This window comes from Sceloporus occidentalis, unplaced genomic scaffold (genome assembly GCF_023333645.1).
Source record: "Sceloporus occidentalis isolate IW3139 unplaced genomic scaffold, rSceOcc1.0.p SCAF_6, whole genome shotgun sequence".
NCBI classification, from domain to species: Eukaryota; Metazoa; Chordata; class Lepidosauria; order Squamata; family Phrynosomatidae; genus Sceloporus; species Sceloporus occidentalis.
Genome location: NW_028316986.1, coordinates 140299214 through 140313726, shown reverse-complemented (window position 1 = coordinate 140313726; position 14513 = coordinate 140299214). Strand labels below are relative to the sequence as shown.

General features: G+C 42.3%; 1 protein-coding gene across 3 annotated transcripts in view; it reads left to right on the top strand.

Annotated features, from left to right (window-relative positions):
* Positions 1-1324: 1324 nt before the first annotated feature.
* Positions 1325-14513, top strand: part of CSMD1 (CUB and Sushi multiple domains 1) — a 1238710-nt gene continuing 1225521 nt past the window's right edge. For 2 of the 3 annotated variants that reach the window (XM_089531084.1, XM_089531086.1), the window contains exon 1: positions 1350-1508. In XM_089531084.1, the coding sequence (XP_089387210.1) occupies positions 1397-1508 (112 nt within the window). In that variant the 5' untranslated portion in view covers positions 1350-1396. Of the gene's footprint in view, positions 1509-14513 lie in introns of all 3 variants that reach the window. The other variant, XM_089531085.1, reaches the window with a different exon arrangement.

Sequence of the window (14513 nt, the reverse complement as noted above, 5' to 3'; positions counted from 1 at the left end):
TTCCTTCCTCCCCTTCCTTTCGTTCCTTCCCATTCTTCCTTTCTTGCTTCCCTTCCCTTCCTTCCTTTCCCTTCCCTTCCTTCTTTCCTTCCCTCCTTCCTTGCTTTCCTTCCTTCCTTTCTTCTTCCCTTCCCTTCCTTCCTTTTTCCTTCCTTCTTTCCTTCCCTCCCTCCTTCCTTCCTTGCTTTCTTTCCTTCCTTCCATCCCTCCTTCCTTCCCTCCCTTCTTTCTTCCCTTCCCTTCCTTCCTTCTTCCCCTTCCTTCCTTTCTTTCTCCCTTCCCTCCCTCCTTCCTTCCTAACCTTCTTTTTCCTTCCTTCCTTCCTTCCTTCCTTCCTTCTCCTCTCTTCCTTCCCTTCCCTTCCTCCTTTCCTTCCCGGTTCCTGAGGGCGGCGAGTCCTCTTTGGCCTTTCGGGGGGCTGCCTTCATCCTCCTTCCTTCCCCTCTCGCTGGGAAGGGATGGTTGAGTCCAGCATCACCAGCATCACCAGCAGAAGCAGCTGCAGCCTCTCCTCCTCCTCCTCCTCCTCCTCCTCTTCCTCCTCCTGGCAGCCGCGCGCATTGGAAGCTCGCCTCTCCTCCTCTCTTCCTCCTGGTCGCCTTTCTCTCCTCTCCAGCCTCTCCTGCTGGCGCTGGGGCTGGGGCTGGGGCTCCTTCTTGCTCCCCCCCGGCCACCCCCTGCCTGCCTCACCCCCACCCTCCAACCCATCCCCAGCAAGACCGCCTCAACTCCTTTGCTCCTCCTGCAGAAGCAGCAGCAGCAGAAGCAGCAGCAGCCGAGGACGCCGACGCCTCCTTGCCTCTGGATGCCTGCTGCTAGTGGTCGGAGTGGTGCTGCTGGTGCTGCTGGTGCTGGTGGTGGGATTTTCTACCTCGCCTCAGAGGACAACCGCTGGAGGGGGATTGGACCAGAGGAGGCTCTTCTGCTTCCCCTTCTTCTTCTCCTCCTTCATCATTTCCCTCTCCATCATCTCCTCCAGCACCTTCTCCCTCCTCTTCCTCCAGCAGCGCCTGGCCGGCACTTGATGCTATGAGAAGGCGAGCCCAGGCAACACCTCGCAGCAGCAGCAGCAGCAGCCCTGCAGGAAGAGGCGTCGGATGCTGCTGCGCCTCTGCCTCCTCTGCCTCTCTCCTGCTGACCCCTGGAGGCCCCGGGGGGCCCTTCCCTTGCTGCCTCCTCTTCCTCCGCCTGGCTTTGCCCTCCTCCTCCTCCGGTGATCCCTCGGCCGCCCCGCTGCCCTCCTTCCCTTGGAGACTCCGGCTGGACAGCTGAGGATTCCTGCCCACTAAGAGAAGAGGAAGCCTCCTGGATCTCTGCCCTGTCCCTCTCTGCTGCCTGCCGTGGCCGGCTCTCCCTCTCCCTCATCTCTCTCTATGTGTGTGGAATAACTGCAGACATGATGATGGGGATGACTGCGCGGAGGTTGCTGCTGGGGATGAGGATGCTGCTGCTGCTGCTGGTGGTCCTGGTGGTCTTCTTCGGAGGGGGGCTCTTGGCTGAGGCTCAGGGTAAGCAAGCCCTGCCTTCTTCTTGTTGCTGTTGCTGTTGGTGTGTGTGTGTCTCCTCCTTTTGGGGAGGCATACCACAATGGAGTTTCAATGGAGGAGGGCCCCTCTTGGTCCCCTTTCCCTGGGCCAAGCTCTCCTTTGCCTCCCCCTCTGTCCAGATTTCGGTCCCTTTCTGGTCCACAGCAGCAATGCCCAGGCATTTGGGGTTTCAATAACATCTCTCCCTCTCCCCCCTTCCCCTCCCTTGGTGTGGAGAGAGAAAGGGCACCTGCTCCTTCCTTCTCTGGGTGGCACTGGGACTGGCTTGGCCCTTTGCTTGCGATGGATGGGCTTCAGCCGGGAGAGAGATGCTAAAGATAGCTATACCGAGGCTGCTGCCAAGTTGTTTCCCGACGCCGACGCCACCACCTTCTCACCCTCCCTCCCTCCCTCCCTCCCTCCTCCCCGTTGAATAGCTCTCCACTTCCAGCAGTTGTTGGGCTCCTCATCCCTCCCTGTTTCTCTCCCCTCCACCCCCCTCCTGCCCACCCCCCTGCCTCCTGGTCCTCTCTCTTGGCTGGGGTCTACTTCTCCTTGCCTGGCAGGGATGGACTTGGGGGTCCTTGCGAGTTGCAGGGAAAGGCAGTATATGTGGTCCTCCCTCCCTCCCTTCCTTCTACAGGAGGTGTTGTTCAATTCTCAGTACAAAGAGGTGTAATGTCCCCCCCCTCTCTCCATGGTGTGTGTGTTTCTGTGTGCATGCACACTTGTGTCTCTTCTCTTGCATTCCCCACACATATGCATCACACACTCCTGCCAGAGGCTCCTGTCCTCTCCCCAGTCCAGGCAGAAATTTGGGAGGGTTGCACAACTTCTCAGTCTTGGCCCCAGCTCCACAACAACTTGCCTCATCCCTTGAGATGACAATATCCCCTTGATTCAATTTGCCTCTCATGAGCTGAGGGCCTTTCTTAAAAAAAAAAAAAAAAGTTGGCAGGGAGCTGTGTGCTTGTGTGCATGTATGTATGTGTTGTTGGTCCCTTGGTGACAGAGATGGTGCTGCTTCTAGCTATCAGCACCTGCCCCTTGTTTCAGACTGGTTTCTACCTTGAATCTTCCTATTGCAGGGGAGTGTGTGTGTGTGAAGGAGAGGAAGAGAAAGCGACAGAGAGAATTTTGTTCTCCCTAGTTTAGCTTGGTTTTTTTTTTAAAAAAAGAAGATGCTTCCAAATTCCCATAGCCATCCTTTTCACTGCAGTTTTATATACAAACTTCAAAGTGACTAAAAAGGCTTGGATCCTGCTACTCTCTATCTCCAGTGTATATGTATATGTGCCACAGTACCACTTTGTGAAGCGAGGGTCTGTGAAAATCTTCTCTGCTTTTCTTGGATTTCATTTGATCTTTATAATAGCTAGGCAGAGGTTAGGGGAAGGGTAAGGATGAGATCAAACATATTTCATCCCTGTTTCTGCTGTGATTTATGCAGGGGCTTGCATAATATGGCATGGGAACAAGTTGTGCATGTGTGTGTTTAACATACTAAAGTTGCCCCTTCATCCCCATCCCTCAAGATGTTGCAGGTGACAAAGTGGTGGTTGGCTCTTCCTTACCTCTGATCTCATTTTACTCACTTTGAATGAAGAACAGAAAAGCAGAAACATCTAGCATACACAGAAATGGTGCTGAAAGGCCAGCTCCTATAAAGAAGAGGCTTGCCCTTGGAGATGGAGATGTGTATCTCCACGGTGTGGGCTTTGACCCTTTCAGCTGGCTGCCGCAAGAAAATGTCTTTCGGTTTCATTCCATTGCCCAAAAGTTTCCGTAGATTTATCACCTTCCACATGTCTTCCTAGACCTGGCTTTCTCTCCTGCCTGCCCTTTCTCTTTTCCTAGTCTTTTAATTCTCCCAAATTAGCCAAGGGTTTGCTTTGCTGTGCAACACCTGCTGCTTAACAAACCCCACAAGTGTGTGGCATTTCAGCCCCTTGACTCTGGATTGGGTGGTTTTCAGAAGTTAGATAGGGTAAGAAAAACAACAGCAACACAAATCTGGATCCGTTGGCAAACCAGGTCTATTAAAGTGTTGCCAGTTTGGGAAGAAACTTACTGTGGAGGGCAGGGGCTTTATTTGTCAGAAATACACACACACACGCACACACACGGGCAATGAAATGGGCCCATACTGCAGCATTAAGTCAAGAAGAAGAGGCTGGGGGGGGGGGGGAGAAAGTTACTATCAATAGTACTATTGTCTTGGCTACAACTGAGAACTGACTCATGTATCAAGTGCATCATTGTAGGTCCTTGACATTTCTTATTTAAGCATTTGCTTAGACTGGAATAATGTATAAAAATCTGAAGGCAGATTTGAGATTTTCTGATGATCTACATTCAGCTGACATACAAAGGGACTTGGACATGACTTCTTGGGCAATACATTTAGAGGCAAATATGCAAGAATCCAGGTTAATTTTGTGTGCATCACTTAAGAATGGGGTGGGTGGGTGGACTACAATCCAAGACTATTACTGGAGCCAGACATCAGGTAGAAGTGGCCCGGGCAGACCATCAGCAGTCTATAGATTCTTCTCTAGAATCTATATTTAGCAACATGTAAATCTGTATTTAAAACTAGGTATAAAGCTGAAAGAGTAAGTTACTGAAAAATAGCCATCACTTGGTAGTGGATCAGTTTTCCAAGTGCATAAAATCTTAATTAACAGAGCCCAGTAACTCTTTATTTTAATTGTCCTATGGAGAGGAATTCATTTCCTTTTTTATTGACAGAGATTCCATACTGAAGAATCCAATGTGCTGCATTTCTATGGAGATGTGTTGAGGTGTCTGGACCAATCTGCCTGTCTTTCAGTGTGTGCATGTGTGTGCATGCGCATGCATATGTGTGTGCGGTGTGTGTGTGTGACACACTGTAATGTTTCTTTTGTCTATCCTGCCAAGGCAGGTATATTTCTCACTAATATAGATTTATCAATATTTGTGTGTGTGTTTGTGAAAATTAGCATTTTCAAGAGTGAATATAGCACCCTTACTAAAATAATTTGGAAATGTCTCTAGGATGTCCTGAAGAAGAGATTCATGCTTCATTTTCCTTTCTGTAACTTCCAACCCCAAAACCCAAACACACACACACATGGGATTTGTGGTTAGGAGGTTCACCTTGTTTCAACAACTCATTGAAAGCCTAACAAGAATATGAATTTCATTCTAAGATGTACAGTAACGCTATCTACTTAGATGCCATTCTTCCTGATCTCAGATTGATTTACTTCTGAGTTAATATGGTTAGAATAGGTTTATGGGGCTAATCTATTGAATTGCTTTGCACAAGAATGTTGCCCATCACTTCTTTTCCTGTCACCAGTCAGCATCCATGGGAAATATGTGCATGCCTTCCCTCTTTGGCAGCCTATACATTTTCATCCCTGAAGAAAATAAATGAGTAACTATAAAAATCTTACTATGGTCTGTTACAGACAGCCAAAATAAAGCTGCTTCGAGTCACAGTGGAGGAATGGTGTTTCAATGATGCATGCATCCTAAGAGTCCAGAAGTCGCACCAAAGCCACACTCCAGCCCTAAGGACTGGATCATGACTTTGGTGTGGCTTCTGGACTCTTAGGACGCATGCATCATTGAAACACCATACTTCCACTGTGACTCGAAGCAGCGTTATTTTGGCTGTCTGTAACAGGCCTAAGTAACCTCACCTCTGTCACAGTATAATAAGGTATGCACTACTGGCTAATTATAAGGAACAGGGGGAAATTAAGGTTATATGAGTACAGCTTAACTTCCAGTAATTAATAGGGGTTTGTGATACGTGCAAAAAGCTGCAAAGTAGCAGATGGCTTGGAAGCAAGGAGTAAAAGTTATTTCTTGCCCTTTGTAAATGGGGCAAAAAGACATTTACTGTATTTCCATTCTTGCTAGATTTTTAAAAAGTTAGTGTTTATTGAGAAGGGGACAATTATTTGGGGGCAATGTATTTAACTTCTTGTGAAGGAAAGAGGGGGGGAAACCTACACAACAATCTAGCAAACAGTTCTAACAACAATGACTCAGTGACTATTTGGCTGCCTTACATCCATTTTATTGGACTGGCAGTAAGCAACCAATGAGTGGCCCATTGGAATGGTTTAATTTCTCCTGCTCATTCACATAAGCATTGGGAATTTTTAGTTAAGAAAGCAACTTAGCCTCAGTTCCTTGTTAACTAAAAGGAAAGAAAGAAAGACATTTCTGTAACATAATTTGAAAGTCGATAAACAAGACAAGGAGCAGACACCAAGGCCACAATCTAAAGGCGTTTGCTCCACCAGCTTGCAGGCAATAATGATATAAGTCTAGCCAGGTACAAAACAGTGCTCTTTCCTTTCTTTCCTTCTTCACAGAGATCAGTTGATGCCCTGGCACCAAACTCTGGCAAACATATTGCACAATGCTCCTTTGCTCCCAATCTCTTGCCAGCTATTACAAAGGGAGTATTTTGTTTCTTCCTGTCTAAATTCACAGATATGTTTATCCAGATTGAATTTTAAAAGGATCACACAAGAAAAACCATACATTGGGCCTATAATAATCATAATAATCATATAAAGATGGGTGGAGCTACAGGGTTTATATAAAGCCCTAACTTAAATACTGAGGCCTGTGAACTAATAGTATCCACTGGAAAGAAATACTTTCATGCTTTTCATACATGTCCTAGTTTCTTTTCCTTAATATGCTCCACAAAATCTAAGTTGCCCTTTTTCAGCTGAACGAAAAACCGTGAATGCATCTTATATCTCGTATACTCTGGCTTCATTTTAGCTAAAGTGAGTGCTACTGACTTTCTGGCTGTGGATCTTGCCAGTGTGTTTGACTATTACACAGAATGATTACATTTGTTTCCCCTTTAAATGTCATAGAGATGGAGGAGAGTGCATGTGTGTGTATATATATATGTGTGTGTGTGAGAGAGAGACAGACAGACAGACAGACAGACAGACAGACAGACTTGCTGGGAGTTATTTAAAGGCAATACTTCTATGGAAAAATACTTTGGAGAAGAAATAAAGGTTTCCAAAGCAGGCCCTGTGAGGAATTAGTTTACAAAGTCATTTGTACAGGTAGCTATTTCAGGGCCCTAATCATATTGAGATACATAATTGTGATGCTACATGTTGACCTGGGAATTATTACTGTAATTCCTTTTGAAGTAACTTTTTTCACTCTGCCAGTTACTGCTATATAAAGTAATGTCTTCTTTTGCTGATTCTAGGCATCTCTACACATTAGTTTGGAATGGTTTAATAGCTTTTTTCCATCTGCAGGGGGATCTGGTAATAAATGGTCCCATAAGAGGTCTACAGATCACTAACAGCTCCAGAATTTTGAAGCAGAAGGCACAAGTTCTTATTTGTTTTGACAGAAACTGTGATGAATCTACATGATATTGTACAACTAACAGATTGGACATGTCCCTATTCAGACATACATTCTGAATAGAGAGGGAAACAACAGAGGAAAGGTGGAGTGGAAATAAAGAGGGAAAGGACATGTAATTTCTTGTTTAACATATTAAAGAATATGTAATTTGTAGCATTTGTAGTGTAGAGAAAAAAAGACATAGATTGTGTCATAGTGGTCAAAGCATATTTAAGAGAACATGTATCTCAGCATCCTTAAACTATTATCCTATATCTCCATGATTTGTATTTTCTCCATGCATGCCTTTTTAATCCAAGATTTTTGGATGGTGTTGGTATTCTGTGTCACATTTGTAGTTGTGAACAATGGTGCCATTCTGTTCTCTGATCATTGTGATGCTACATGTTGACCTGGGATTATAGGAAAGATTGTAGGCAGTCTTTATCATTCCTGGGAGGCTAACAATAGCTTTCTTGCATGTTCTTTGTGATTGATTGTTTAGTACAGTTATGACTGATAATTCCAATGAGGAATTATCAGTCATATTATATGTCATATCATATGTCAACATATTATATGTTCTATCCTGATCTCTAATGTCCTGTCGCCCAAGATTATCAGATAGGGATGGGGACAGGTTTGCTCTCCTGTCCTTATCCCATCCTTATCATGATTGCGTGAAAGTATTTCATATGCCATACTTAGCCTGTCATGATCCTGTAATTGAAGTGGAAGTGTATTAACGCAAAGTGCCGTTAATACAAAATGACAGGACAATTCCACTTCAATGATGGGAGCAACGACAGGATAAGCATGACATCATATGAAACTCTTTTGCGTGATTGCTGTCAATTGCAGCTCATTGACAGGACACTGACAGGATAAGTGCAACATCGTATGAAAATCTTTTCGTGATCATGCCATAGGGATGAGAAAAGGATGGGATAAGGGCGTCCTTTTCCCTGTCTGATAATCTCCATAGGCTCAGATCATAACCTTTACTAAGAAGATTAGCAAATAGCCATTCAACAATTTAGTAGTTACTACTATACACAAATACCAGCGGGAGTAATTTGGTGTAGAATAACATCCCATTTATAAAACTCTTTGGTGTTCTTACTTAGAAACATATGCTACTCATCACAAGTAAAAATGAAAGTGAGTATAACCAAACCTATAGTAAATAAAGTAAGCATTTCTTTAACTGAAACTTGAACATAATGCAATGCTAAAGCGGGAGGGGGGGAGTTTTAAAAGAACATTCATAATTTATCATTAGACAAAACCACAAAGAACACAACAACAACAAATTGAACATTTCAGACTTTTTAAGGATAGAAGGTCTCTCCTAGTGGGAATTTATTTATTTATAGTATTTATACCCCACTCTTCAGCCCTAAAGGCCCTCAGACCAGCTTACAATTATTATTATTTTTAAGTGAATTCATCTGTTATCCTTCTTCTTTTAGAGAAGATGCTTCTAATGGAATCTGAGAACTCCATAAAAGAGTGTGAAGATAAAATATTTTGTTTCTAACAGATGACGTGTTTTCCATACTATTCCTGAAGCTATTTCTTCTTTCCCCTTCTTGTAAGAGCCACCAATGGAATACACAAAACAAGTTCATTTCAGATGATATTGTCCTAAATTGCAGATATATACAAGCAGGGAAGCAAGGAAGTAAAATCTTTCTTGAACTGAAAATCAAAAGGAAGGCAAGTGCCTGTTTCAGTTTAAAACATACTCTGACCTTTTGCTTGCTACTATCACTCTCAAAATAATTGTCCAGGTATGGGTTTTTTTCCACATGAAGTTATAGATCGGTATAAGCAGGAATGCAAGGAGGTAAATATCCTTCTTAAACGGAGAGTCAAGGAACAGAATTAGAAACACAAGCATGTGTTCCAGCTTAAGAACTTCCTTTCAAAGAGAGCCTCTTAATATACCCTCTGCTTGCTGCTATCACTTTGTCAAAATAATTACTAGAACTACAACAACTAAAGGTTCCTCACTATGGTTAATGCCTACTCGAATATATTGGTGGGAAATGCTCTATGCATTGCTTTTTCATTGCTTCTACAACAGTGATTCCCATACTGTGAAACTGTTTTCTTAAGTGAGGTTCAAATCGGTACAGAGAAAATGTGGAAGGAGGGAGAGCTCACTTTTTCTGATGTAATCTGGATCTTGGACTTACCAAAACCAAGAGCTGCTATTGTGTGTACAGATATAAGAGAAAGCTCTCATCAGACTTAGTCATACAGTTCAGAAAAACAAAGTGACAGCCAAAATAAAGCTGCTTCGAGTCACAGTGGAGGTATGGTGTTTCAACGATGCATGCGTCCTAAGAGTCCAGAAGTTGCACCAAAGCCACACTCCAGCCCTAAGGACTGGAGCATGGCTTTGGTGTGGCTTCCATGCATCATTGAAACACCATACCTCCACTGTGACTCGAAGCAGCTTTATTTTGGCTGTCTGTAACAGGCCTGAATAAGCAAATAAGTTCTTATGTAGCTAGGATTTGTACTTTCTTTCCTGTAAATGACCCCAAAACAAAATGAATATTTGTTTTGTAAACCCAGGCAATACTACTGGAAAAATAGTCATTGCTCTCTTCCTTCCTGTTACTTTAATTTTGTAGTTTACATTTACTATTATTTTCTAAATTTCATTGATCTTATATGTAAATATAAGTTTTATTTTAATACAGTGCCTCAAACTTTGGCATGTATAAGATCATAAATTTAGTTTCAGATGCTTATTTGTCAAAATCTATAACATAATTTTACACATATTTTTCTAAGCAATGTTTAGACAGATTACCTGAATAATTTCTGACATTATTAAATTGAGAATTTATAGTGATGTGTAACAGTTGTCAGCAGGAAGAAACTGAACCATAAATGAAGAGGGACTTTCACATTTATCAGAGAAATACTGCAATTTAGCGGCAGCAACAAGTGTTATTTTTAGTATCCACGATTTAAAGCAACATATTATACAGTTTGGGAACATGTGAAACATACAGTAGCCATTCCTTGTAATTGGAGGGCATACAAACAGACTAGATTTAATCTGTGTCATATTTATAATAATTAATGAAAATGCTGTTGATAATTTGTTATTAGATACAGGCAGGAAAACACAGTTTCTTGAAGAGTTGGAAATGCTGTAATTAAAGTTGATTATCTACATTTTTGAATATCTGTTTGTGTTTACAACTAGATAGTTGTTTTGTTCCTCTTTTCCTTGAAAGGCAAGTATTTTCTATTAGGAAGAGTAAAGCCATGCAAGTCACACAGAAGTGTAAGGACATACAAGAAAATAGTCTGCCATGCCTAAGATTTACCACTTAGGAATGCCTTCAGATATTGCCATGTTTAGTTAATAGCCACAAAATATTTAATTTCATTATGTTGCAAGTCCATTGCTAATAACGTAGAATCTTCTATGTTATTAAAGAAGTTTAGGACAGTAATTTCCAAGGATCCCAGAAATGTTTTTAAGTTCTGGTGGGGGTTCAGCATGGTGGGCAAGTTGTTATAATTTTGTCTACCTGTAAGTATTTGCAGTGGGAAGCTCAAATTACTTTATACATCCATTATCATTGAAAAATCCTTACATATGAAGACTCTACAAAGGCAATATGTACTTAGATGTCCATAAATGGGCTTAGTGCAGCTTACTCCCAAGTAAGCGTTCATAGAAAAGATTGTAGGCAGTCTTTATTATTCCTGGGAGGCTAAAGAACAATACCTTCCTTAGTGTGTGATTGATTGTTTAGTATATATGACTGATAATTCCAATGAGGCTGAGCTACATAGGAGTCTTGATGGTCCAGTTTTGTGAGATCATTTCAGGGGGGCTGAGTCCCCCAGCCCACCCTATTCTTGGCAGGGCTGCCTTATCCATTTTAGGCATTTTAGGCACAGTGCCCAGGGCCTTCAAATTTTTTTTAGGGCATGTGAAAACAGGATTAACCAAGATAGATAGACAGACAGACAGATTGCAGTAACTGAGTGGGGAAGTGGTCAGATGAAAGGCAAAGACTGGCAAAGGCAGGGGGAGGGAGTAGTGGCACTTGAAGGGAATTCCTTCCAGGAGCATGCACTGAGGAAAGTGAACTCAGGGCTGGCTTGCCCAGCCTTCGTGCCCCTGTCACTTGAAGAGCTTGCCTACCATGAGCCAAGGGAGGGAGGCAGTAGTGACAGGCAAGCCCCAATCTCCAGGTTTTAATTCTTGCTGCTTTCTGCTGGGAGCATATCACCACCACTCTGACCTTTTGAAGAAAAGAGGAGTCACAGTACCAGCTGAAGCAGGAAGAATGTGTGCCTAGTGGCCAGGCCTTGGCACTGCAGCCTCTGCTACTACCCTGGGATCTGCTTCTTGGCCTGGCTACAGTTGGTGGCAGGCTAAAAAAATATGAATTTCAATCCATGGAAGTTATTGAGCTTTCATTCTTGTCTGGCTGCAGCAACCCTTTTGATTTTAACCACAAGCAGTGCTGAATACCACAACATGCCATCTGAGGCTCAAACTGAATGCACAGAAAAATATTACTGAGCTCAATAGGGCAGTTTTTGGAATGATGCCTTTCTGTCCGTAGTGGTATGTCGAGGCAAGGTGGGGAAACAGCTACAAGAATGCTTAGGGCCTCTGAAAACTCTAATGTGGTCCTGAGTCAGAGAGAGTGGTTTGAGCCGTCCTTCCTTCCAGGGTTCATGCTGATGCTATTTAATTTCAAGTACCTTAATGTTAACAAGGTTTCGGATTAAACAGAGCCGCCTCCTGCATTAATTACTTTGAACTGCCTTGCCTTGTGTATCTTTAAAAATGACTAATAATGCACATGTGTCTGAGTAAGCGAAACACATTCTGAGTCATGCTAAACACAGAAGCACAGATTGCTATATCCATAAAGGGAAACAGGTGAAATACATCAACTGGCTGATCTCTCTCTGAGATGGCTATGAGACAAGAACCAAGGCCTGGAATGGAGTGGAAAGGACTGAAGATCAGACATTAAAGCTATGAGGGGAAAGCGGCAGAAGGAAGAGGATCCAAGATGCCAAATAAGGCAGAACAGAATGAGCCAGTCACATAGACATGGTTAATTTTGCTTAAGAGGAAATTAGAGAGAAAATAAAAATGATGAAAGGGAAGAAAGGTGTCTTTTATTTTTCTGAGGATTCTTATGTATATGAAGGTTATCCTTGGTACTAAACCACTTGGTCCATTGGGTTGTTTTCAAAGGAGGACTGAGGCAAGAGAAGCTCTACATATTTCTCAAGTTACATTTGTGTCACAAAGTGCCATTTATTCATAGGAATTATGGTTAGCAATAAATAATTAAACAGGGACATTCTGTGCTTCTACAAGAAACATTTTACTCTTCAAACCACTATCCAGAAGAAAATATAAGTTACAGGCTTATCACTGAGGGATGCTGACACCTTTTTAGTTTTCATATCTCAAATGACATTGATGGATGGATATGTGTGTCTGTTAGAGAAGTTCTTTGTTTTTTGTTTCCTAGGTAAATGTGTTGTTGGAAGTGCTGTCATTGTTGGTGTTATTGCTTTTGCTCTGCTGTTGCCTGTGGGATGGATGTTTGCCATTCAGTTCCTTCCTGTGCAAGATTGCATTGCCTTGTGATTTTGGATGAGATATTAAAAAAGAAGGGTGGAAGAAGTCAAGTTGACGTGTTGGAAGCATGGACTATGTTCCAAGTACTTCAGATTTTATGGTCATTTGAATATTTCAGAAAGAGTAAGTGGAGATGGGCTGTATGCTGAATTGGGCTCCTCGATAAGTTGGTTTTCACATTTAACCTCCTGACTATGTACTTCTCTGCTCTTATACATGTAAAAAAAGTCACAGATGTTGAACCTGGATCATTCAGAACAGAACCTGGAATACATGAAGAGAAATCTGATAGGAATGATATTAAAATGGTCTGGAAAGTTTGGGCAGATTCCATAGGCACAGAAATGTCCTTGACGGGTGTTGTAGAGGTGGCTGCCAATTTGGATGACTTTAATTTATCATGTGCAACAAAAGACATAAACAAATTATCTCCTCCACTAAGGAAATGTCTAACATAGTTCAGAAGTGAACTATGAACAATCAGTGAAGTCCACCCAGTTCTGGAATCTCTCACATAAAATCTTCTATAGTACCAGGAATCCAATCCCTGCAAGTAAATGTTTCATTGGTCTTTCCCTCTAGCCAAACTCAGGAACATAAGAACCTGAATCCTATTGGTCAGTCCCAACTAGAGTCAACCCACTGAACCACTTGTTGACTTGTCAGTCCACAAGTAAGTGAATGTTGCTGATCCAGTAGGCCTACTAGTCATGAGAAACAATAGGATTCAGGCCAAGAAGATCAATGCTGAATCAGACCAAAGGCCTATCAATGTAACTTTCTGCTCTCACAGTGGTCAGCTGATACCCTATGGGAAGCCCACTAGAAAACAGTGAAACTAAACCCTCTATTTCATATTTCACAGCAATTAGTACACAGAGATATATTTCCTCTGATTTTGGAGGCACTATATAACTATCCAGAGTAGTAGTCATTGGTGATTTTATGAATTACTCCAGTCCCCTCTTAAAGTCATTCAAGTTGGCAGCCACCACACCATCTTGTAGCAGTGAATTCCACAGTTTAATAATGCATTGTCAGGAGAGGTGATTGCTTTTATCTCTCTTTACTCTCCCACCATTCAACTTCAGTGAATGACTGTGGGTTATGAGAGAGGGGGAGAATGAGAGGGGACTTCTCCCTGTCTCCTTCTCTGTACCATAATTGATTTTATACAACTGGTAGCACATGCTCTCTGATTCTCCTTGTTTTCCAAGCTAAACATCCCCAGACAGTGTAGCCTTTACTCTTACGAGAAAATTGTTCTAGTCCCTTTATAAACTGGGTTGTCCATAGTTACACCTTTTCATGGTCTACAATAGTCTTTTCAGGCATGGTACTCCTGATCTCCAGATGTAGTTCTGTTATGGATTTGTTTGAAGAGGATACCATGTTGGAGAAGGTTGCTATACAGTAGGAGTTGTTCTAGTATTGACAAGAAGAGATCCATCAACATTGATCTAAGCACTGAAGCACAGGTGTTGAATGCACTTGATACTTCACTGTAATCTTAAATCCCACAGAGTTTACACCTACCATGTGATACAACCTGCTGTTATCATCCACTAAACTAAGTTTATTTTCATGTGTGACTATCAACTCATATTTTAAAAAACTATCTGGTGGACAGTTGAAGATGGACAGATTTTAATTTGGGCTTCTGTGGCATCCTCAGATGGATGAGTATGCATTTCCTCTGTGCCCTTTCATATTAATGAACTGTATTAGTATGACCCCCCCCCCCAACTTGGATTTATCCTGTGTCTTTTATCTTTGGACATTTATAATTGACCCAGATTGCATCTTTGAGAACTATGGAAAATACCACTACACTCTATCACTGTGGATGTTAAACTCTATTTTTCTTTATCTCCTTCCTAAAGGGTTCTCAGTTTTAATACTTTGGTTTCATTTTTTGTGTCTTTAGCTTTTGCTGTTATTTA